This window comes from Manacus candei, unplaced genomic scaffold (genome assembly GCF_025592945.1).
Source record: "Manacus candei isolate 608988 ecotype Guabito, Panama unplaced genomic scaffold, ASM2559294v1 h1tg000166l, whole genome shotgun sequence".
NCBI classification, from domain to species: domain Eukaryota; kingdom Metazoa; phylum Chordata; class Aves; order Passeriformes; family Pipridae; genus Manacus; species Manacus candei.
The window spans coordinates 337,074-361,299 of NW_026138214.1; the positions used below are offsets into that span (position 1 = coordinate 337,074).

At 56.1% G+C, this 24,226-nt stretch overlaps 1 protein-coding gene across 1 annotated transcript; it reads right to left on the reverse strand.

Moving 5' to 3' along the window:
* Positions 1 to 1,250: 1,250 nt before the first annotated feature.
* LMNA (lamin A/C) lies at positions 1,251 to 23,649 on the reverse strand. The gene is made up of 12 exons (XM_051773081.1): positions 23,199 to 23,649; positions 7,489 to 7,645; positions 7,175 to 7,300; positions 6,897 to 7,067; positions 6,670 to 6,795; positions 6,336 to 6,556; positions 6,040 to 6,244; positions 5,808 to 5,915; positions 5,524 to 5,643; positions 5,345 to 5,440; positions 3,326 to 3,580; positions 1,251 to 2,634 (listed from the first exon to the last, which is right to left on the reverse strand). Exons 1-12 carry the CDS (start codon positions 23,546 to 23,548, stop codon positions 2,602 to 2,604), a joined length of 1,968 nt encoding a protein of 655 aa, XP_051629041.1. The 5' UTR covers positions 23,549 to 23,649; the 3' UTR covers positions 1,251 to 2,601.
* Positions 23,650 to 24,226: the final 577 nt, after the last annotated feature.

Genomic DNA, 24,226 nt, shown 5'->3' on the forward strand with positions numbered 1-24,226 from the left:
AGTGTCCCTGAGGGTCTGTGCAGGGACCCCACAGGTCTCCAGCTCAGCCCTTCCCCAGTGTGACCCAGCCCAGGGGTGTCAGGACACTGGGGTCCCGTGGGGGGTGCGGGAAGGACCCAGGGCATTATTTCCTTGTTGCATTTCCCCATGGCAGTTCCCCATGGTAGTTCCTGTGTCTCCTGGCTTGTCTCCTCCTGGCAGCATGGCCAGGCAGCAGCACAAGGTCCCGGCTTCTCCGTGGGGCTTCTCCCTGCCGTTCCAGAACCTGCTATTTTTGGCACAACCTCATAACTTTTGGGGCCTGGCAGTGCCAGGCTAAGAGCTGGGATGGATCTCCATGGAGGGGATGGGCTGCAGCATTCTGGGGGTACCTGCCCCAGGCATGCCTGAGCTGGCAGAGACAGGGGGCCAACGGGGCACAGGCAGGGGGCCAGTGTGTCCCCTGCCAACCTGTGAGAACCTGCCTCTGAGAACTCCTTGTACCCCTCTCCTGGGAGGGGACATGGCATCTCACTGCATCCCCCCCACAAGCCCACCTGAAGCTGGGAGGTGGCAACAATGCCCCAGAGACCCCCTGACACCCCCTACCCTGTGAGCCTCAGTCCTGCTGCACCCAAACCCGGGATGATGTGGCCCCTTGTGGCTTGGGGGGACCCAGGTGTCCGAGCGCTGGAGCAGGGGGTACCCCCAGGATGGGCACCCCAGGCACCTACCTGGCTGTGCCTGCGCCCCGGCCGCCCGCCCGCGTCCCCTCACATCGCGGCTCCCCAGCGCTGTGCCTGGTAAAGCCGATTATGCGCCGGCTTTAAGGCTCTCCTTCTCCCCGGCATCGCCTCCCACCTCGCTCCGGTGCCTGGCACGGCCTGGGGGCAAAGGGGATCCCCCTGGCTGAGTGTGGGGGTCATCCCTACGATAGGAGGAAACCTTCAGTCAGGGGCTTGCTCAGGTTCTGCCCCCTCCCCAGGCCATCCCATCCTGGGAAATATCTGGTCCCCAAAACCCCAAGGTACGGAAGGTCTGAGCCCTCACCGCAAATTCCATCTCCTCCCCACCAGTCCCTCTCCTGGGGCTGCCCCAGATCTCAGCATCCCACCCTTGGATAAGTCAGGGTGTGGGGGGCCACCCTGCTTCCCCCCATCCACAGTACTTGCTGAGCCCCCACCCTGGCTGTGGGGCTAAAAGACATCCTGGGGGGATTCCTGTGCAGCACCTCCAAATTCCCCCCTGGGCAGCAATGATGACAGCACACAGCGTGGGAAGGGTTTGGCTGTATTTTGACTTTGGAAGGAGATACAGGCAGTAATACAGAAGCTTTGCAAGCATGAATACAATACACAGCCTCCCCAGATCCCGCTGGAGCGGGGGGCTTGTCCTGGGACCCTGATCCTGCCCTCCCCTGCACTTGAGGCTGGGGGGGTTGCAGGCATTCCTCAATCAAGGCAAGAAGCCAAGGTCTCTGTCAACGGCTGGATGGACTTTTGCAGAAGGGGAAGCTGCTCCTGCCAGATCCCAAACTCCCCCTTGCTCAAACAAAACACCTTCCTTGGTGCCTTCCTGGCAAACCAGCCCTGCCTGGACTGAGCATCCTTCACCTCATCCCTGAAACAGTTCCTGAGCTCTGGCCACCGGAGACGAGTCCGACTAACCACAGTCGAGAAAAACTGGGGTGAACCCTGTTAGATGCAGTGGCCCCCAAAGAGAGGGACCTGGAGGGTCCCCCTGGTGCTGAGCCTGCAGGAGCAAGGTCCATCACCCCAGCTGCCAAATCCATCTGGTCCTGGGATGCAGCTCTGGTGGGTTTTCACTTCCCCTACTCCATCTCCACTTGATGCCATGCGGGGTCCAGCGGCGTTCCCAGCCTGGCCCCTGCCTCGGCTAAGGCACAACTCGGCTGCTTAAAAAAAAGAAAGGGAACCCAAAGGGCACAAGGTGCTGGGATAGGGAATATGGGGAATACAGCATGTGGAGCGCTGGGAGTGCAGGCAGGCAGGGGGCTGGGGAGGGGGCAATGGCCACGGAGAGACATGGGCATTGCCTGCAAGCTGCCAGGAGCCCCCACGCCAGCACCACCGGGAATCACAACTCAAAAAAAAAAAAAAAGAAAAGAAAAAAGGGAATTTTGGCTTCAGATCCCAAGAAAAAGGGTTGTAAAGGCACTGTGCTCCACTCGAGACAAGACAGCAGCCCTGGCGGGGATGGCTGCACTTCTCCCAGTCCTATGTAAAAAGCTTTGGCAAAAAAGGTACAATCTAAAGAGCATTTCAGTTGTGATCTCCTCCTGCATGGCTGCTCCGTAAACACGATTCCTTGTTGTCTTTGGCTGAAGTTTTAAAAAAATTGTGAAGCTGAGGAGCTTTTTTTTGGTTTGGATTTTTTTTTATATAGAAATAGACTTTTCTTTACAAAAAAAAAATCAAAGCATCTTTTAGCACTTTTAATATATATATATATAAAATTCCTGCTATAGAAAACAAAAATCCCCAAACTTGGGTTTTGATATCTTTTTTTTTTTAAGGGAAAAAAAAAATCTTTCTTTTGCTTTGGGGAAAAAAAAAACACCTAGCTGGAGACGGGCAGGAACCACAGGAATGCGCCACAGGGTTACATGATGCTGCAGTTCTGCACAGCCTGAGCCTGGGAGGGAGAAGGAAAAAGAAGAGGGTTAAGAAGAATCCAGTGTCACTGTTTGCTCTGGCTGTGAAGTGTCAAGTGGGATCCTCCGCACGCCTGCAGTGTCTGGACTGTGCGTGCCCAGGGCTCGCCTCCTCCCTGGCCCTTGGGGTGCAATAAATAAACCCCCCCAGGCTGGGGTGTTCATAGCTCAGAAATTTGAGAACTAGTGGTAGGTGATACTTGAGGGTTATAATATTGACTGAGAGTATTAATATAGAACATAGTATAAATTAATCTAATATTATATAGATATAAAATATATGTTCAAGTGCTGAAGTGTTCACGTTACCAGCATGAACAACACTTAGCAGTGGTGGAATGAGTGTGTTAAGGATGGAGGGTTGGTCTGGGGTGCCAAGGGGGAAGAGTGTGGGATGGGATGGGATGGGATGGGATGGGATGGGATGGGATGGGATGGGATGGGACGGGATGGGACAGGATGGGATGGGGGGGGAGCCACTATGGTCACATCCCTTTCCAATCCCTCTCAGAATCTCCGGTCCCTTACAAAGAGGTTTGTGCAAGGCCAAAGAGGAAGAGCAAAAGCAGGGTGAAGGACAGGAGGGAGGAGATGAGACCCCTACAGCGCTGCCCTGTTGAGAACGGACAGCACTGGGACAGCCCGGATCCGGGGTCTGGGAATGGCACTGACCTGCCTGCGGGGACTGGAGTTCCCCAGGAGGTAGTTCCTGGTCACCAGGCTGTCCCCGAGGCCAATGCCAGAGTCGCCCATGCTGCGGTAGCTGCGGGTGACAGTCACGCTGGAGGTGGAGGAGCCCGAGGACATGGTGTTGATGCCGGCGTTCTGGGTGCCCGACTTGTCGGCGGGCTGACCACACGTGCCGCACACGATCGTGCGGGAGCGCAGGTTGTATTCACCGGGGTCCCCAGAGCCGCTGCAGCTCCCCTAGACATGAGGGGGGACAAACAAAATGACCTTGAGCCCCTGCCCAAGTATCCTCTGCACTGAACCCCTGCTCTGAGGATGATGGTGTGACCCCGGGGGGACCTCTTCATGTTACTCCTCGAAGAGGGTCCGCACTCACCCATCCTCTCCATCGTGTGGTTTAAAAACAATAAAACAGAATTGTTATTTTTGTATTTCTAATCCCAAGTGACTGGGGCTGGTGTGATGCCAGTGGGTGACCTGCCCCGCTGCCCTGTCCTCACACCCCAGGCTCTCAGCACACCTGAACTGTGCTCCTCTGAAAACATCCTCTTCTTCACCGCCTCGCGAGCTGGCGGCTGTCCACAGGGAAACTTGCTCTTGGAAAAGATTCAGCCTTCAGATGAATGGGCAGCACTGCCTGCAGGAGCTTGGCTCCTCTGTCCAGGGATAATCAATGTAGAAGAGAATCACAGAATCATGGAATGGCTTCGGTTGGAATGGACCTTGAAGCTCATCTCGTTCCACCCCCTGCCATGGACAGGGACACCTTCCACTAGACCAGGTTACTCCAAGCTTTGTCCAACCTGGCCTTGAACACTTGCAGGGATGGGGCAGCCACAGCTTCTCTGGGCAACATGAGCCAGTGTCTCACAGCCCTCATAGAGAAGAATTTCTTCCCAATATCCCATCTAACCCTGCCCTCTGTCAGTGGGAAGCCATTTTGCCTTGTCCAAGGTCCCCCTCCATCTTTCTTGGAGCCCCTTTAGGCACCGGAAGGGGTTCTAAGGTCTCTCAGGAGCCTTCTCTTCTCCAGGTTGAACACTTCCAGCTCTCCCAGTCTCCAGAGCAGAGGGGCTCCAGCCCTCAGAGCATCTTCACGGTTACTTCTGGATTTGCTCCAGCAGCTTCATGTCCTTCTTCTGTTGAGGGCCCGAGAACTGGACTCTGCACTGCAGGTGGGTCTCACAAGGGCAGAGCAGAGTAGGACAATGCACTAGCTCAACCTGCTGATACAGCAGCACTCTTCATATCCAGAGAACTCAAAGGAAAGAGGATGATGGATTCCACATTCTGCTCCTGCAGAGACCCTGGGGCAGCATCCAGCAGATCTCTTGCCACCTCTCCATGCATGATTCCTGTGGGCATCTCATGTGCAGGACACACACATCCTGTGCGATGGGCTGGTGGGGGCTCCTGGGCTGCAGCCAGGGATGTTTCTTTGGGAGAATTGGCTGCAGCTCTGTCCCTGGCATGCTGCCTACTCTCTGCCTGCTGCCTGTTCCTCTGCCTGCTGCCTGCTCTGCTCGCTGATCCTCCTGGTGCATATTTCAGCTCCATGAGGGTAATAATGGGCTGAGAAGAAGGACAAAGCCACCCCTGGATTTGTTCCAGCACCCTCGTGAAGCAGAGAGGACGGAGCAGCTGCTGCCGAGAAGTGTCATCCATCAACTTTTGTCCATCCCGTCCTCCCGGTGACACGGGGTACCAGCTCAGCCTCCCTCCGGCTCCTCCAACACCTTTCATGGCATGTCAAGGTTGCTTAGGGTTGGAGGCACCTTTCAGCAGGGTTTTAAGACCTTTTTTGGTGAGCAGAGATCTCCTCCAGGCGCCAGAGGTCTGTTACCTTCTCTCAAGTTGTTGTTTCCACAGCAGACTCCCTGCTACCTTCTCCCATACGCCTGACCCTGCATGATGCTGAGCTGCCTCCCACCTTGACTGGGACCAGAACTGCATCCCCCATTGACCCCCTGGGATTACTGGCATTCCCAGTGCCCTACTTACGTGGTGATGGCGGTGGTGGATGCTCATTTCATCATCGTCCTCATCCTCATCATCGTTGATGATCACAGTGCGGACCAGTTTCCGCATGGCTACCTCCTGTGGGGGACAGGAAGGGAGTTGGGGGGTTCAGTGCCTGCTGACTCCCCATGCCCCAGCCCAGACGTGCCATCGGCTCTCACCTCCCCGTTGGAGTTGATGAGGGCGGTGCGCAGGCTGTCCCCGGAGCCCCAGCTGCTCTGGGCTTTCCACACCACGTTGCTGGGGGGACTGTGGGTCGCTCCAGCTCCTGAGGCCCAGATCTGGGGAGAAAAGCAATAGGAAAGTGACCTCTCAGATCTGCAGAGCCCAGAGCCCAGGAACGTGGGTCTGTCACTGCAAAAAGCACACCCCAACTGCTCTGCATCACCAGCGGCCCAGCAGGACTTGCGATCTCGGCTGGATCCTCCACTGGGCAGTGACTCACCGTGACCACCTGGCCAGCCTTCAGGGTGAACTTCGGGGGGAAGCGGTAGGTGATGGGGGGATCGTCCCCATTCTGCCGCTTGATCTGCCAGTTCCCCATTGCCTGGTCCTTCAAGAGAGAGAGAGAGCAGTGACCCTCAGAACCCCAGTTCCTCCCCAGCTTGTCCCATTCACCTCCTGCCCATGGAGCAGGGCTGAACTTCACCCCAGAGATCCCCCTCAAGGAAACTCACCTCGTTGGACTTGTTCCTGAGACGGACAAACTTGCCCTCCAAGTCCACCTCCTCCACTCCGACACGGCCGCTGGTCCGGGCATGGTGGGAGAAGCTGGTCCGGCTCTCACCATCCTCCAACTTCCGCTTCTTGGAGGAGCCTGGGGTGGACAAGTGGCTTCGGGATGTACCTTTGTGGGAGGAAGGGCTGGGGGACAGCCTCAGCCTGGTAGAGGGAGAAGGGGAGATGGAGCCAGTGAGGACATGAGGGCTGGGACCCGCATAGCTCAGAGGTGGGTGCAGCGCCTCATGCTCACCGCTCCTCCTCGCCCTCCAGCAGCTTGCGGTAGGCGTTGATCTCCATATCTAGAGCCAGCTTGATGTCCAGCAGCTCCTGGTACTCATCCAGCTGCTGCTGCATGCGTGCCCGCATCTCGGCCATCTCTCGCTCCTTCTCGGAGAGCAGGCGCCGGTTGGTCTCACGTTCCCTGGCCAGAATATCCTCCAAATCATGTAGCTTCGCTTCCTTGGCGGCCAACTGTGGGGAGGGAAGGTGAGAGTGGTCACTCCATTCAGGACCATGCCTAGAAGGGGATCATCCCCAGGAGAGGACCATCTCCAGGGCAGATGTCCCAAGGAACCCCCGCTCACCTGCTTCTGCAGCTGGCTCACTTCTGAGGAGAGGTTGTCGATGCGGATGCGGGTCTGCTGCAGCTCCTCATGGGCAGCACCCACCATGTTGCTGTTCCTCTCAGCCGACTGCTTGGCGTTCTCCAGCTGGGGGACAGGATAGGGAGATCAGCATCCTCAGCACCCGCTGCCCACCAGTGCTCTGTGCGGCCGGGGGGAGAGGAGGGTATTGTGGGGGGGCTTCTTACCTTCGCCCCATAGGTCTTCTCCAGTTCCTCCTTGTAAAGCCTGATCTGGGCTTCGTGCTGGCTCCGCAGCTCCTGCAGGGCCTCGGACAGCTTGCTCTCAAACTCCCGCTGCCGCCCATTGTCGATCTCCACCAGCCGGGTCTCGTGGCGGCGCTTGGTCTCCCGCAGCTCCTGGGGACAGGTCAGGGGACAGTGTCACCTCAGGAAGGGGACACAACTGTGCAGAGCAGGGGTTCTCCCAAGTGACCCCATCACCGTGGCAGCACGTTGCAGCTCACCTCGCTGTAGATATTTTTCTGGAATTCAAGCTCTTCCTTCAGCGTCTGCAGCCGGTTCTCGGCGTCCACGCGGCGCAGCATCTCATCCTGCAGCTGCTTCTTGGCTTCGTTCAAGGCACTTTCCAGCTGGCAGGGAATTGAGAAGGAACATCACAGTGGGCTCTGGACACCCCAGCATCCGGTATGGCTGGGGACCCACCATCCAACTGCATCTGCCCCACAGCCCCTTGGCACAGCGGGGACCTGGCAGCCCCCAGGTAGGGGAGGACAGAGGGGTCTCTGGGGAAGCTGGAGACAGGGCTGCCACTGCTCACCTTGGCCACCTGTCCCCTCAGATCACGCACTTCAGTCTCCAGATTCCTCTTCTCACCCAGGGCTGTGGAGAGCGCGGCTTCCTTGGAATTAAGCAAAGCCTCCACATCCTTGAGGCGCGCCTGGGCAGTGAGCAGGTCCCCTTCCTTCTTGGCATTCCTGCGGGGCAAAGGATGGCACAGGTTATCTGCATGGCAGGGAGAATCATAGTCATCAAGAAATGATGGAACGGTTTGGGTTCAAAGGGACCTTAGAACTCATCCAGTCCCACCCCCCCTGCCATAGGCAGGGACACCTTCCACTAGCCCAGGTTGCTCCAAGCCCTGTCCAACCCGGCCTTGGACACTTCCAGGGATGGGGCAGTCACAGTTTCTCTGGGCAGGGGCCCTGTGCCAGGGCCTCATCATCCTCACAGCCAGGAATTTCTTCTCAAGATCCCATCTAACCCTGCCCTCTAGCAGTGGGAAGCCGTTCCCCCTTGTCCTGTCACTCCAGCCCCTTGTCCAAAGTCCTTCTCCAGTTTTTAAAGGCCCTTTAGGTACTGGAAGGTGCTCTAAGGTCATGTCAAGCTTCTCATCCACCAACACCTCCAAGTCCTTCTCCTCATGGCTGACATCAGAAACTCCCCCCTGAACTGTAACTCAAGCACACAGAGAATCATGTCCAGAGCCCTCTGATCACCCCCAAAAGAGTTGCAGGATCACCCCTAACACCCACTCGCCAAGGAGACCGGCAGGCCCCAGTCATCCAGCCCCAGTGTGGATACTGGAAAGCAGGAAGGGCTGGGGAGGACTGGGGGAACAAGAGGTGTCTCAGGATGCAGCCCTATGTGTGATACGCACACCCATAGCACGGCTGCACCATGAGAGACCAGTGCTGACCAGGCTGGGGCCAGAGTGGCACAATGTGACACGGTGGGACATGATGCAGCGTGGTGGGGACACCGGAGAACGTTGTGGTGTGACACAGTGGGGCACAGTGGGACACAGTGGGACACGGTGCAGCATGGTGTGGTGTGGCAGAGCATGTGATATTGTCATGTGTGGCACAGCGTGGTGTGGCACAGTGTGGCATCATGTGACACAGGGCTGGATGGCACAGCAGCAGCTGGGGAGGAGCTGGAGATGCCCTGTAGCTAGCACTGCCCTACCGAGGCAAGTGGGCAGAGGAGCTTGTGGCACCCTGCCAGTGCCAGGAGCCTGGTGCCTCTCCTGGAGCAGATGGGGGGCACTGGCTGATAAGCAGGGGCCGGGGGCTGCACTGGAGTGGCCAGACCTCACCACGAGCTCAGCTGTTGCTTGGTGGGTGCAGAGCTGTGGCACCTCAGCCACCCAGCACAGGGTTGTGGACAGGTCTCCCGACCTCCAACATCACCGTCCAGACTCCTACGCCATCCTGGCTCCCACTGCCCTCCTCACTTTTCCAGCCCTCTGACAGCAGGTCAAGGCCATTCCTTACAGTCCCGATGTGTGACCAGGGAATCTGATCTGACTGTACCACCAAAATGCAGCCTGGTGCTATTTTGGTAGGTCCTATAAAAAGAAAAGACCCAAACGGCCCCCAGCAGCCACCAACTCCAGAGTGGGATTGTCATCCCACCTCCCTCAAAATGGGGTGTGGGACAGGTGGAGGTGGGATGTGTCCCGGGACCAGTTATGGAGCCCCTAGGCTGTGGGTGAGCACTGGCCAAGCACTGGCTGCTCGCCAGCCCCAGGGCACATTCCTGGGGCGGGGAGTGCACACCCACGCCATGAGATCATGGGTCACAAATACCAGGGAGCGGGCGGCGGCACCACTGGCACTCAGCCCATCCCAGGGCAGGGTCCAGAACACCACGAATGGGACCCCAAGACCACCAGGAATGGGACCCCAGCACCAGCAGAGAAGGCGTTCCCTGACTCGCAGGGATGTGGGAACATCCTGGCTTGGCCAATAGCAGATTTTCCTGCATTTCTTTCTGTTTCCTGACCTGAGCCAGCATGGAAAAGTCATTCTGTTATTTTGCAGACTAAACCAAAGGTTTCAAAATCCCAAGCTACTGTTTTTAAGCATAAACTCCACTTTGTATCTCAGGATGAATTCTATATTAAAAGAGCAGGAATTCAGCTTGAGGAAGGACAGTTTAAAAAAATCACTATTCCTACATGTACAGTAACAAAATTCAGAACCACTTTAAGTGTCGCTGTCAGGAAAAGCAGAGCCCAAGAGCCTCTGGGAATCCAGAAGCAGCTTGAAGACTTTCTTGGAAGTGCGTGAAGATCCATCTTCTGCCTTTGTTTTCATTTCTGAAGGTTTCTTTCCCAGCCCAGAACACTTTCTGTTGTGGTGCAAAGGGCTCAGTGTAACATGCTGGATCTGTGATAAATTATATGATGTTTTTGTGGTCAGATTTTCATATCATATTTAATGATGTGCACAGAGTATGATTTCATAGTCCATGAATTCCATAAAATAGCCTGGTTTGTGCCTAAATAGCATTTAAGCAATCTTGAGAATTTGGAATTTAGTCTGCAGTGGAATAACTGACCAAGAAATGGTGCTGGTCCCCGTTTTCCAGAGAACTACAGTCCCACTTGCTGGAGCTGCTGCTGGAGCTCTGTGCCGGGTCCTTCCTGCACAACCCACTCCTTTCATACCACTGACTCATAGGACAAGAATGCCAACTGGGAGCAGCTCCGAGGCTCCAAGGCTCACTGCAACCAGTGTTTGAGGGTGAGTGTTCCCATGTGGCCGTGACTCGTCCCCACAGCCAGTGTGGCCACCCCGGCACTGCCGGCGGGGTCCAATCCTGCCGTCCCTGATGGAGTGAACTGCCCTGTGACTCCAGGAAGGGCTTGTCCGGGGCGTTTTGCTGCTGCAGCTCTTTGTTGTCTGTGGAGGTTTGGTACAGCCAGGGGGCACCGGCTCTTCAGGATGGGGCTCTGGAACGTCCTGAATCCTCCAACTCTTTCAGGGACAGCAGTTTCATTAAGTGACAGAGGAGAAAATGCTGATAGTTACACTTGTGTCTCCATCAGATTGTCCTTCACCAGGGAACAGAGGGATCCAGGGCTCTGGGCATTGATGTCTGGAAAGCCCCATGGTAAATCCCAGATGACTCAAGGACAAATCACTTTGCCTTAGAAGCCTCCCATGCTCAGCTCTGGGTTCCACCATGAGGAGCAGAGCCGGGAGCTCAGAGCTCACCAGCCATGGGGCTGAGCTTGGGGGCAGTTCTGCAGGAGGGAGAGGGGTGAGGAGTCCTGTCCTCTCCTCTGCTCCGGCAGGTCCAGTGGTCTGTGTGACTCGGCTTCCTAGGACCTGAGCATCTTCCCCCCTATTCTTTCCAAACACACCATGGCCCTGAATGTGGTAGCAGCTTCCAGATGAGCTGTCAGTCCATAGGTGAGTCCTCTCTGGTGCCAGGGACCCCAGTGCCCACTGCTCCATGCCAGCCCTGTTGCTCCCCACTCCAGCCCAGCCAGGGCTTTGAGTTTTCCCTTCTCCTCCCCTCAGGTCCTGCTTTTATTCCCCAGCAACCTCCCAGTCTCCAGCTGGCGCTCGGCTAAAAATAAAAACTTCCATGGCAGCTGTGTTGCTTCCACTTCCATGGAGTAGGGGACAAAGCCAGACCTTTCTCCTCCTCCCTGAGGGTTCCACTGGCCTCCCCATCCTGCCTGCTAGAGCCTTAGGATCTTGTGATCCCAAATCCCCCAGGGAAAAGGGAAGCAGAAACTCACCCCAGAGGGCTGGGTGCCTGCAGGCAAGACATGGGCTCAGTGTCCTACAGGATTTGATCCCCTGTGCTGGGACAGCCATGGGTAAAAACAATCCAAGAGGAGAAAACACAACAGAAGCATCAAATCCTCAAGAAACAAATGTCTCAAGAGAAAAGATGGAGGGAAAAGGGGCCTCAAGATGTTTTATTTTTAGCTTTTAAAAGCAGGAAGGAGAAAAAAAAAAAAAAGAATGAAAATTGCAGCTGAGCTGCCAGAAAATCCAAATGTTAATGGAAAGTTGGATCTGCTCTGGCTGCGCTCAGCACTGACAGACACGTTGACTGCGAAGCCAATGCAACAGATTCAGAGAGGGCTCAGGGACAGCCCCAAAGAGCACGATCTGCTACTGCTTGCCCCCACTCTGCCCCAAAATCCCAGCCCAGAAACCTGGCAGGTCTGGGCTCTCCCCCTGGAAAAGTCAAGACAGGACAGAATCATCAGAGCTCATTGAAGCAGCTTCAGGCACAAGCCCACCAGGCTGCTGGAAAGATGCCAACCCTCTCTGAGATGCCAGAGCCCACTCCATGCATTTTTAGGAAACACCCTTTGGTTTCCACCCTCCACTATTAATCCCTGTGAGTGTTGCTGAAGCTTGGGCAGCAGCGGGCTTCACATGCTGGAAGGGGACAAATGGATGGGCTGGAGCCAGTGGAGGTGCAGGCATTCCCCTCCTTCCCTGCTCCAAATTGCAGCTGCCCCACCCTGGAGAATGTGCCAACTCAGGGAACTCGCCAGCGCATGCCCCATCCATAAATCTTTACGCACATCTGCAAATCCCCTGGGATTGCAGGTTTCAGTCCCACCTGGCTGCCAGGGCCCACATCCACCTACTCCTGGCCACGCTACTGTAGGACCGAGAACGCTATCCCAGGAAAGGCTCTTGGTATGTTTACAGCTTGGGAGCCCAAGGTAGAAGAGGCAGCGTGTGTCCTCGGAGGTCTGTCATTGCTGGGAGGACCCAGAAAACCTGCTCTGCCCCACCTTGAGCTGGCTGCTCCGCATGGCACTGCCTTCAGTGCCATGGATAGGTCCCAGGATCACTGCATGTATCCCAGGGATCACTGTCCTACTGCAGGGATCACCCCACTATACCAGAGACTGTTTCTCCATCAAGGATTGTTCCCCCATAACAGGGACCAGGGCCCCACAGGATCTCAGGGACCAGGGCCCCACAGGAACAAGCAGCAGGGACAGCATGAGGAGGGGAGGACTTGGAAAACCTCTGTGGTGGGGCAATGGGAATGTGGTGAAGCAGCTTCTCCCAGCTCCTGACTCATCTGTGCCGCAGCGCCTCTGCCAAATCACCAGGATAAACACAGGCTGGTCTCCTAGCAGGGGAGCTGGAAATAGCCAGCGTGATGTATAGCGAGGACAACATCCGCACGGAGACGGTATCCTGTGGGGCACCAAACCCCTGCCAAAGGGAGCTGGGGATGCCAGCATCAGTCGTGCTCATGGATGCACAGAAACAGCTCCCACCCTCAGGTGTCAGCGGTGCCAAAGACCCTTCCTGGTGCCAGGGTCAGTGCTGGCCCCGATGCACATTCCTGGCATGCTCATCCCTGGGGCTGAGGGGCTTGTTCAGCCACATGGGACCCCAGAGGGATGAAAACAGCTCATTGGCATCTCCCAAGAGCTGGACTTCCCCCTCCTGGAATTGGGATCTGGCCTTTCCTTGCCTCCTTAAAATGAACCAAAACCGCTGTTTCATTGGAAACTAGGAAAAGGCATTTAATGCAGATGCAAATGGATCCCCCAGGCTGGCATTCCACAAATCCAAGTAATTCCTGTCCCTCCACAAGCCCCATCACCAGGAGCTTCGCTGGGAGTTGTGGCACACACAAACTCCAGCTCAATGGGACCTGACCACAGCAGTACCTCCAGGGATTGGCCACACATGCCCCTCCTGAAGGCTTGAAGGAGCTTTTCCCCTTTCCCTGGATGCATCAGAGCAAACGCCCCGTGCCCACTCACCATCACCCCACAGCCTCTCCCCTCATGATGGGAGAAGCACTTTGGCTTCAGCAGCACCACAACCAACGGATGCAGGAGGTGGCTGCAGCATGGACCGACAGCCCCACAACTGCTGAAAAGCTGGAAACACATTTCCGAGAATAAATAGTATATTAATTGTTTAGAATTAATGGTGTTGTAGCTCGGTGCTGGCTGGAGAGCCCCAGTGTTGCTTGTTCCCTGTCCAGGCTGTCATGCCAGCTGGTGACTCATCCCAGCCTCTGCCAGCAGCTTGGAATGGAAATCCCAAGTCACCAAGTGACACTGCTGTTTGGGCTGAGTCCCCCCTAGTAACAGGAGGGCCCGTGGTTTTGGAGAGTGGATGGCATTACCAGGGGGGTTTTGGAGCTGGAAAAGGGGGTTTTGCCCTTTTGCCATGTTGGAGTCACCAGGGGAATGTGCAGGACTTGGCTTTCCACCGCCCACATTGCATTTTTGGGAGGAGGTTTGCGTCAGGCATAAATATGTGTGTCTGCACAGACAAAGGGCAGGATTTAGACCCCATGGACATGTGTCCCAGCTTGGAGCAGGCATCACAACGTCCCACCAGGTCTGCCAGTGCCTGGCTGCCTGTGAAACCTCTCTGTCACCTGTGGGACCCCCCACTGCTGCCTGTGGAACTCCCTTTCCCAGCTGCCTGTAGCTTTTCCAGGGAGCAGCAAGCCCCAGGAGACAGATGCAAAGAGGATGCAAAGTGCACGGGAGGATCAGCCGCTGGAGTCTCCAGTGCCGGGAGTGCACAGAGCCTGGCACCACAAAATGAGGGCAGGATTTCCCTATGGAACCCCTCCACCACCAAACCATGGGTTAGCTGGAACAAGCCTCCAGGCTGGGGTGACATGCAAAGTGCTACCAGTTGAAATTTGGTTTAGTAACTGGGAATTGTCTGCATGGCACCAGGAAAACCTGGCCAGTGTCTGTGCAGGTCTGGGGGAGATGGGCTGAGCCTGGGGTTTCCAGAGGGAGGGCTGGTTCCTCCCTTCCAAAAACTACATTTTCCACTGAAAAAAAAAATCACCAAAGACTTGAACAGGCTGTGCAGGGCAGAGGTGGAGTCACCATTCCTGCGGGGATTTAACAGACGTGTGGATGTGCTACTTGGGGACATGGGTTAGCGGTGGCCTTGGCAGTGCTGAGGGAACAGCCAGACTCAATGATCTCAGAAGACTTTTCCAACCTAAATTATATGATTCTATCTCTTCGTAAACCTGAACATCTCAACTGCTTAGAACGCCATGATCAAACACTGGGCAATCCCCACCAAACCCCTCCATTCCAAACACACCAGCCTGCCTTTCCCTGGCTTCCCATGGAATTTGAATCGGGTTATCTAAAAGACATTTGATTGAATTAAACCATCTTAAATATAGATTAAAGCAATAATGCCCTTCATCAGGAAAAAGGAACTTGCTAAAAAAAAGCCTGGAATTGTGCTGGAAAGAGAATTTAGAGACATTATTCAAATATGTGAATACACCACCTTCCAAGCCACTCAATTCCACCTTCTGAGTTTCAGTAGGAAAGGCACAAGAAGAAAGCTTGGAATCGTGGAATATCCTGAGTTGGAAGGGACCCACAAGGATCGGCGATTCGAACTCCTTCAGAAGACATCCCCGAAAATCCCACCAAGAGTGTTGACAGTTTGTTTTTCCAATCCAGAATTTCCTAACAATTTGTAGGCAGTATATGATACAAAAGCCTGACTAAAGCTTTTGGGAAGAGAAGGGAAGAAGGAAATTCCAAATCTCACCATTGTGAGAAGTGAGTTTATCATTAATATAAGTATATATCATTAATATAAGATATTAGTATATTATTAATATAACTGTATTATATTTAATGTAACAACAAATTAACAATTACACTTTGGACTGGATGAAATCGAAGGAGTTTTGCTCAGCCTTGACTATCTCACTGCGACACCGCAAAAACCAGTTTTGCAATAACTGGGCTAAATCTCAATGGGATAGTTGTGGGTCTTTTTTCGTCTTTTTTTTTCCCCCCTAAAACAGCTCCGATTGTTGTACCTCCATGGAAACCCCAGAACTTTCCATTCACTTCAATACATCCTTCTCCGGATGAACGAGAAACGCAAAGCCCGTAAACCTCCACCTCAAAGGATGAAGACAAAGCACAGATTCCCGGTGTTTCCTTGGGGGATTGGGCATGGCCGGAGACTTACAAACAGAGTTAAAAACAAGGAGCTTAGTCACTCATATTAGTCATGTCTTCAGGAGCACTGGGGGGAAACAGCCGCAAGCTCCTGTTTCACTGGGAGCTGGCAACATGGCCAGGACATGGGGCAGTGGAGAAGAAGCAGGGATGCAATCCCAGCCCCAGGAGCAGGAAAACATGCTGCCATGGAACAGACATTGACTTCTTTCCCTCTGCTCACACATGCAGTCCCTGAATGCAAAGGGGTGATGGGAAGGGATGAGATCGCTTTGTATCTGCTGCATCCTGACCCACAGTGGGAACACAATCCCTGCACAAGGTGGGACAAGGTGGAGAGGAGCCAAGAGAGGAGCCAAGAGAGGCAAAACACGGAACAAGCTCAAGGCCTTCTTTTTTCTCTCCAGTAGCAGCTCACGTCGTTTTCCATAAGATCGGGTACGCAAAGCTTCCAGCCAGCAACATTTGCTTAAGAAACAAAGTGGGGGATTGTTGGATCCAGCTGCCACCCGTCTTCCTGGGAACAAGAGGGTTTGCTAGCTGGCTCCAGCAGTGCAGATAAAGGCAGGCGAGGTGTTTACACTGCCACAAGGTCTGTTTGCGTGTGGCGGTGGCAGCGAGGGCAGTGCGAGCTGCGCTGGAGCTGCTTTGTTTGTGCGCTCCGACGGCCGCTGTGAGTCAGCGCCGGCACTGTGAGCTCCAACCGCTGTCAGGGTGGCTGCTGGGATGGGATGCGATGCAGGGATGAGCAGCGCCAATATTTTGCTGTGCTCTGCCATACGCTCTGCCCACTCTCCCCTCCAGCCTGCATGTACCGGGACGCAGCCCAGACCTGCTCTGGCACGTGGGCAGGAAATAACCACTTCCCCAGAGTAAGGACTGAAGACGTGGCATCCCTAGAAAGCACAATTCAGCCCCAATTGCTGCTTGCACAGAACTACCCTGCAAACAGGGCCGCTGTGAGAGGCTCCGGTCTCCCCACCACCTCCCTCCTGCTCAGCCCCACGTGCCCACATCACGCTCACCACTAGGCAAACACAATCCAGCTTTTTCCACAGGAATGGCACAGCTAAGGCTGGGCTGTGAAAAGCGGCGTCTCTGCCCTGCAAATGGAGGGTCTGGGGGCCATCTAGATGGTAAAGCACGATGCCAAGGGGCAAGGCTGCTCTCCACAATGCTCCTGTTCCCTCCTAAAGCCCACAGCATGAAGGCTCAGCTTGGAAAACTCTCTCTAATTTCTCGCCGCTCAACACGATGCCCTGCAGCAGAGCATCCTCACACCCCACAGATGCTGCTGGGGAGCATGTCATCCACTGTCCTGCCAGGAAGGCGAGCGTGACTGCCGGAGCAGCGGGAGCCCCCCAAACGCGGCCCCACAGTGCCACACCCTGCTCCAGCCTGGAGACATGCGGCTGAGCGTGACTCATCCCCCTGCTCTGCCAGGGCTGCTCCAGAGCCCTTCCACAGCCACGGTGAGCCCACTGCACTGCAAGGAGAGGGGGACATGCAGCTCTTCCCAGTGGGGACTGGCAGCTGCAGTGGGGCAACTGGCCACCCTCAGTGCCCATGGGCACTGGGGCCAAGTTTCCTTTGGGCTCCCATGCCTTTGAAGCCCACGTGTTACACATTCACACCAAGAGCTTGGATGTTTATTTGGGCTCACATAACTCAGAGATGGGGTTTTAAGGGAGAAAGTGTGTCCTTACACTGTTATTAAATAACCCCCCCAACAAACTGGAAGCTCCGAGTTCCGGTCAAGCACCATGGTAGGGAGACACCAACTCTTCCTGACCAGGATGGGGACACTAAACTGGATGGCAGGAGGATGCTAGTGTGGAAAGAAGGAGCCAGAGCAAGTGGCTGGAAGTGGCTCCTGTTCAGGAGGGTGGAGAGACCTGTGCTATCAGAACCTTGCTCATACAGAGGTGCTTCTGAACCACTCATAGCCCTGACACAAAAATTCAACAGCTTCAGGAGAGCCCATGTTTGCTCCTACCCTGGCTCTGTCACCTCTCTGCAGGTTCACGGCACCAACACCTGTAGTTGTGCAACCCTGTTAGTAAGGAAGGTAAAGTACAGGCAGGGCAGCATCCATCTTGCACCCTGGGTGCTGGGGAACTGTGTCCCTGCTGCTGTCACAACTCCTGGCTCTACTCACCATGGGAAGGCAGAAACAGGGCATAAGGACTGTCTGCAGCTTGTGGAGGACACTAAGGGCATCTTCACCTTCCTCGTAAAGACGAAATTGGTTTATGATCGAGAGCATGCAATGTTGACTCAGCCTCGCCCAGGAACGGAGGTGTCCCAACCCCAGCTGGGTTTTGTGGTATCTCTGCGGGTTGGGTTCACTGCACTTCATTAACCAACTTCCACACCCTTTGGCTCTCCTCAACACCCACAGTGCTGGATCACACCATGGGTTCACAGACATGCTGTGACATCCTTCACACACAGGAACTAGGACATATATACATATTTTATGGAGTGACAGGGCAAAGAGAAATGGCTTTAAAATGAGAGGGCAAATTTAGATTAGATATTAGGAGGAAATTCTTCCCTGTGAGGGTGGTGAGACCCTGGCACAGGTTGCCCAGAGAAGCTGTGGCTGCCCTGTCCCTCAAAGTGTTCAAGGTCAGGTTAGGGCTTGGAGCAACCTGGTCTAGTGGAAAGTGTCTCTGTCCATGACAGGGAGGTGGAATAAGATGAGCTTTAAGGTCCCTTTCAAACCAAACCATTCCATGACTCCATAAACTTGGGCTTCTCCTGGGTGGTTGAGAGCCTGGCTGTCATACAGAGGTCTCTGTACTCAGGGCTGCTGCTTCCACCACACCAAGTGGGGCAGGGGGGCTGTGCCAGCCCCCCACAGTTGTTCAACTTCACACTGGAGCTATTCAACCCCGGGCAATGAGGGGAAGGGAGCAGAGGCAGGTGGGCACCCAGCCCCGACACTCCAGTGAGTGGCTGCGGGTGTCTGATGGCAGCTGCAGACAGAGACAGGTTTCACATGGCACCAGCCTCAGCTGTTTGGGAACGTGCTGAGCTTGTCACAGAGGAACAGGCTCAGCACACAGCCTCACAAAGAGAGGATGGCGAAACAGGTAACGCAGTCAGTGGCAGGACAGCGGGAGGTAATTCCCAGCTCATCCCAAACCCACTGGGCTGACTCTTCTCAGGCAATCCTCTGTGTCAGCCCTAATTTTGTACAGGACCAGGGGAGAGCTCTGGTGGCTTCCTCCTCTGCTAATTTCCAGAAGCAGGGGAGGAAATTGCAGCTCCCAGAGGGCACAAATTCAGCAGAACATAGACCTGGCAGCCACCCTGTGTGTCCCACCCCAGCCACACCACCCTCTCCATCTGCCTCCCTGAGCATCAGGCCAGGAACAACTCCCGGTTCTCTGGGCTCCAGAGTCTGAATGTTGATGGCATTCAGACAAGTGAAGTGACACGTGCGAGGCTGAAAAACACTTGTGGCAGCACACGGGACCAGAGCAGGCTGGGACAGGATGTTGGGGATGGATCCCTTCCCACACTAAACCCAGCCCTGATTCTCTTTGCAATCGTTTCTCTTTAAGCCCCAGCTCCAAGGATAAGATCCTTAATTTGAAGAGTGGATCCTATCGACATAAAAAGTTTAGGGCAGCAGGATTTCCTCTCACTCCCCTCATCCCCCAGAACAGCAAAGGAAAGAGCCGTGGCTGGAAGACGCTGGCAAATGCAGCAATGGGAGTGGGGCCACAAACCAAAAGTGCTGGAGCCTGTTCCTCTGTTGAGGTTGTCCTTGGGAAAAAGAGGGGCTGGATGTTTGCACGGGCAAGAATTCCTCCCTCCCAGGAGCCCAGCCATCCTGAGCTGTTGCCTGCAGATGTCAAGGGAAAACCAATGTTTCTGCGGCGCTGGAGACTCACGGTGGCGCATTTAAGAGGGTCCCAGAGGGGCAGGGGGGTCCAGCCCAGCCCAGCCCTGTGTCACTGACTCCCCCAAAGCATCCCCAGCTGTACAAGCTGCTCTTTGTTTGCTCCAAAAGGGCAAAGCCTCCTCCCAGCTAAAGCATTCCCTCCCTGGCAGGGATTCCACGAGGCAGAGGGGGGGAACAGCCCAGGAGCCGGAGGTTTCACCCCACGCAAAATGTTCCAGCACAAGCTCATTGCTGCTAAAAGAAGGGCCTGGCCTCGTGGTAGCACTGAGTCCTAGTTTCCACCCCCTCCTCTTTTTCAACTAAATGGGTCCTGTTCACCTGCTCCTGCCTGGAGGGTCTTCACTGAAACCAGCACAGGGCAAAACCCCCTGGGCTGGGGAAGGGCTGTGGGGTTCACCTCCTGGCACCCCACTGCTGCCACCCTTGCTCTGCCCCTGGGTGAGCTTCCTCTTTCCACAACAACCTTTGGGAAACAGGAGATTTGTCCTCATTAGGTCCAGGGATGAGGTCTGGGCCCCGGGAGGAAGAGGCGCTGCCAAGGCACCAGCTTAATCGTGTTAGGGGCTGCAATTCAGGAAGACATCGCTCATCAGCCGCGGTGCTAACAAGGGCTGGTTCCTGCCTTGGAGGAGGGAGCTGGTCCCTGCATGGCCAACCCTCACCCATGGAGCAGGCACTGAGCCCCCCAGAAGGCCTCTCCTGGAGGTGCCCAAGGGCCGCATCCTACAGCCCTTGCACTGACAAACGCATCACACATCTGGTATGGGGTGAACCCTCATGGAGCAAGGCAAGAGCTGTGGATCCTGTTCACCCCATGAGTCAGGAGTCAGCTCAAGGAGAGGGGGTGATGGGCAGAACCGGGCACAGAGCATCTCTCCAACCGCCCAGTGCTGCTCTGGAATCCAAGTGTCCTCCAAGAAAGGGGACAGAAGCTCGAGGACACCAGAGACAAGGGCATTTCAGACTGGTCCTGTCTCTCCCCATGGTCTGGGGTGCTGCCAGCACCCCTGAGTCACCAGCCACCCTCACCGCACCCTCTGCTTTGCTTCAAGTACAGCTCCAGCATATCCACAGGCCATCAAGAGTTGGGGACACACGTGGAACAGGGCTAGGCAGTGCTGCCTGGAGGTGTCCCTTGTCCTGGGGCACAGCCAGCACCAGGCTGCACAGGGTCCCTGTGCAAGGAGCTGGGTGGGCACTCTGGGATCACCACTGGGAGAAGCCAAACAGGCAGTGGAAAGGTCCAGCCCAAAGGCAAAGCAGTGGCCAGGGACAGAGGAGTGGCAGGAGGGAGAGAGCAGGCAGTTGCCTGCGCCTCCCAACTCAGCTCTACCCAGAGCCTCCTCCACCCATGCAGCTCTTGCAGCAGTGTGTCGGTACTGGTTAGACTGGTCCCCTGTTTGCACAACCTCTCCCCCTGCAGCCAGCATCTCTTCCCCCACCCCAAACAGAGAACCCAGCACTGTGCCACATCCAGACACATCATGCAGTGGCACCCCCAGCCCCCCACCCTCCCTCTGTGCTGGCGAGACAACCCCTGTGGTGAGCAGCGGTGATGCTGTGGGTGCTGATAACACCACCCCGAGTGCCTGCCCTGCGGGAGATACCCGGTGCTTCCCCAGGGCTGACAGGCACAGTGAGGGATGCAGAGGGCTGCCAGTTACTTATTAGCCAAAGTGTCACCGTGTCAAGGTCAGACCAGGTGCTGACCCAAGGGCTTGGGGTGGGCAGAAGAGCCGGCAGAGCAGGCACATCCCTATGCAAGTGGATGTCAGGGAGCAGAACAAAACCTGAGCAGGTCTTTCCTGATCCCGCCAACAGTTCCAACCCCTCCAGAGAGTCAGTCTTGTGGTTGCCCCATTCCCCCATGCCCCAAAGACTTGGGACACCACAGCCAAACTGAGCCCGACAAGCAGCATCACGGCGCGGCAGGCAATCATGCCCTTCTCTGAGCAGCACTGCCACATCAAGCAGGTCCCCACGGACACGAGATGAGCTGCAGCCCCTTTGCAAAGGCTATGGGGACTTTACTAGGGCTTTGGGAGTTGGAGAGCAGCCCTGATACCGCGCCCAAGAATGGGGACACACCAGATGCAGGAATGAATAGCACCGGCTTCCCCCGCAGAACCGCTCTTCCACCTCACCGACTGTGACTCAGAGACGACTCAACACAGAAACACCCCTGTCCCCCCGAGCCCCGCGCACCAATCGCTCTCTAAAACCCACCGAAACCCACCTCCCAGCCTCGAGCTGCTCTTTGGGAACCCCCTCGAATCACAGAACTTTTTTCAGGGGTTTGTCAGCGCTCAGGAACACGCACACAAGCTCCCGGAGCACAGCCCATCGCAGGGAAAAACTCCACACCCATTTTCCACTCTGCAGCACAGCCAGCTCCCAGCTCCCCGCCAGCCAAGGCTGCGGGCTGGGCATTTTTTGCAGCCCTCGAAAGATCGTGGCCAAGATAGTTCTGGGTTTGCATAAGGCAGAAAAAGCCTTTAGACAGCTCAGCTCCTCCTCCCACCAGCACCCGGATCCTTGGGATCTGGGAGCAGGGATCTGGCGAGCGGCAAGTGGGACAAGTGAAGCTGGCTTATCCGAGGACGGAGCTGCAGTGGTGCACGAGAAATAGAAAGTTAAATATAAATAAAACCCCGCACAGCTTCTGGAGACGTTTGTAACAGGCAGCACGTTCTCTCCCTCCCAGTAGGTGGAATATTTATGTCATCTTCTGAGGAAAGCTAATTTTAGCCTCATTTGGTGCAGACTCAAAACGAGGTGTCCAGAATAAGAGGCGAAAGATCAAATGGAGGAAGAGGGGGTTGTCCCGACACTGCCCAGCCCGGATCCGGCCGCGAGCCAAAGCTGATGACGGAAAGGGATCCGCTTGCTCTTTCCACGGAGCAGGACTCGGAGCTCTGAGTGCTACAGGGACACATCCTGACACTGCATGGGCTGGCAGAGCCTGGGGGAAGCCCAGTGCCAGCCCCTGCCTGGCCAGCAGCGACACTGGCCAGGGAGCCCCGTGTCCTCAGGGACCTGTGTCCTCAGGGGACCTGCACTGGTCACCGGTAACAGCCCTGAGGAGGGGAGGGCAGAGGCACCCAGTGGCAGCAGGGAGGGGCCCAGGAGGGGAGCATTTCTGATGGCAGGGAGGGAAAGAGATGAATCCAATGGGAAGCGGCTGGGGGGATTCGAGACTCAGTGTGGACTGGGAGCACATCACTCAGCAACAGCTGGTGCTGCCCCTGCACTGCTTCCCCCAAAGTTGGGGACCCCACAGAGTGGGAGCAGCTCGGTACAAGGAGGGTTAAGGCAAACAAAACCCGAGCAGGTTCTTTAACTGGTGCCAAAGACAGCAGAGGAAAATAGGACGAGCAGGCGAGATCTGTGGGCAGGACAGAGCCAGCTGGCTGGCACCACTTCCCGGGCTGTGCCGGAGCGTGTTTAGGAATAGCTCCAGAATGACGAAGGCAGAGGGGCTGCCAGCCCGGTGCTCGTGCCCCGCGTCGCACGGACCCTCCCGGGGGCCCAGGGCATGTCTGCTCAACCCCAGCCCTGAGCCTTCACAGCTCTGCTCCCTGATACTCCCCCCAAGGGCATCCCGGCCAAAGATGGCGCTTGGAGAGAGAGCAGGAATGCTGAGAGAGCTTCTCTCCTCTTCTCTCTCCGTCCTCACTGTGGACACTCCTGCCCCAGCTGGGTCATGGATTTTTCCTCTCCCTGCCTCCTCCAGGTTGCTCCTTCTTCCCTCCCGGCTCCTTGCCAAGCATGACAACAGCGCCAGTCCCGCTGCGGTCCCCCCTGTTCCCAGGGCACTCACCACTGGGGGACCCCCCATTCCCAGGGCACTCACCGGGCTTTCAGCTCCTTGTGCTCCTCCCGGACTTTGCTGAGCTCCAGCTGCAGCCGAGCTCTCTCCTTGGCCACCGAATCCAAGGTCTTGCGGGCATCTGCCAGCTCTGACTCGTAGGCAGCCTTGATGCCCGAGACCTCTCGGCTCACCACCTCCTCGGACTCGGTGATGCGGAGCCTCAGGCCGGCGTTCTCCAGCTCCAGCGAGCGCACCTTGTCGATGTAGACGGCCAAGCGGTCATTGAGCTCCTGCAGGTCCTCCTTCTCCTGCAGGCGGGTGATGCGGGTGGGGGACAAGGGGGTCCCCGAAGCCCCGCTGCGGGTGCTCCTCTTCTGCGAAGGCGTCGCCATGGGGTCCGGTGTCGAGGCGAAGGACACGGCACAGGTCACGGCGCGATGTCCCACGCCACCCGCCCAGCTGTCGCGGCAGCTCCTGGTGTCTGAGTGACTTGCTTATATCCCAGCTGGGCTGTAACCGGGAGGAGGAGCTGCGAGGCAGCGGCGGGTGGAGTTATCCAGAACCTGGGTGGAGACAACTCACAGCAGTCCCGGCCCTTCCTTGGGAAAGGCATCCCTGGGAAAAGGGGGCTTGGGAGGGCAGCTGTGGGGGCACATCCCGGGGTGACTCCTGGTACACACACACACACACCCTTTTATAGGGTGATTCCCCTCACGGAGGCTGGCTTGAAGCTTGGGGGGATTTGGCACGGGCAAAGTGCACCCTGAGAGGGGCTGCAGTAATGAGCGCCCCCGGGACATCGCTGCCCCACACGACAGGGGGGTGCATCTCAGCAGCTGCTGACCCCAGGATGTGTGGGGTCCCGGAACACCCTGAATGCAGGAGCCACAGGCTGCACAGGACCCTGGGGTAGCCCAAACTCTAGGGTGCAGGGACCCAAATACAGTCCCAGGTCACCCAAAACACCCTGTCCTGGGGTCTCCCTGAATCCTGAGGCATCACAGAGCCCTGGGGCACCAGAGGATTCCCCCTCTCCCCCCCCACTGGCTTTGCCCAGTTCTCTCAGCACT

What these genes read in the sequence shown, in the direction of transcription:
- LMNA (XM_051773081.1), bottom strand. Translation starts at nt 23,548, where the DNA reads ATGGCGACGCCTTCGCAGAAGAGGAGCACCCGCAGCGGGGCTTCGGGG. An exon ending in CACAAGGAGCTGAAAGCCCG is followed by an intron (nt 7,646 to 23,198) that starts GTGAGTGCCCTG and finishes TTTGCCCCGCAG; the next exon opens with GAATGCCAAGAAGGAAGGGG. An exon ending in TCAGGAACAAGTCCAACGAG is followed by an intron (nt 5,916 to 6,039) that starts GTGAGTTTCCTT and finishes TCTCTCTTGAAG; the next exon opens with GACCAGGCAATGGGGAACTG.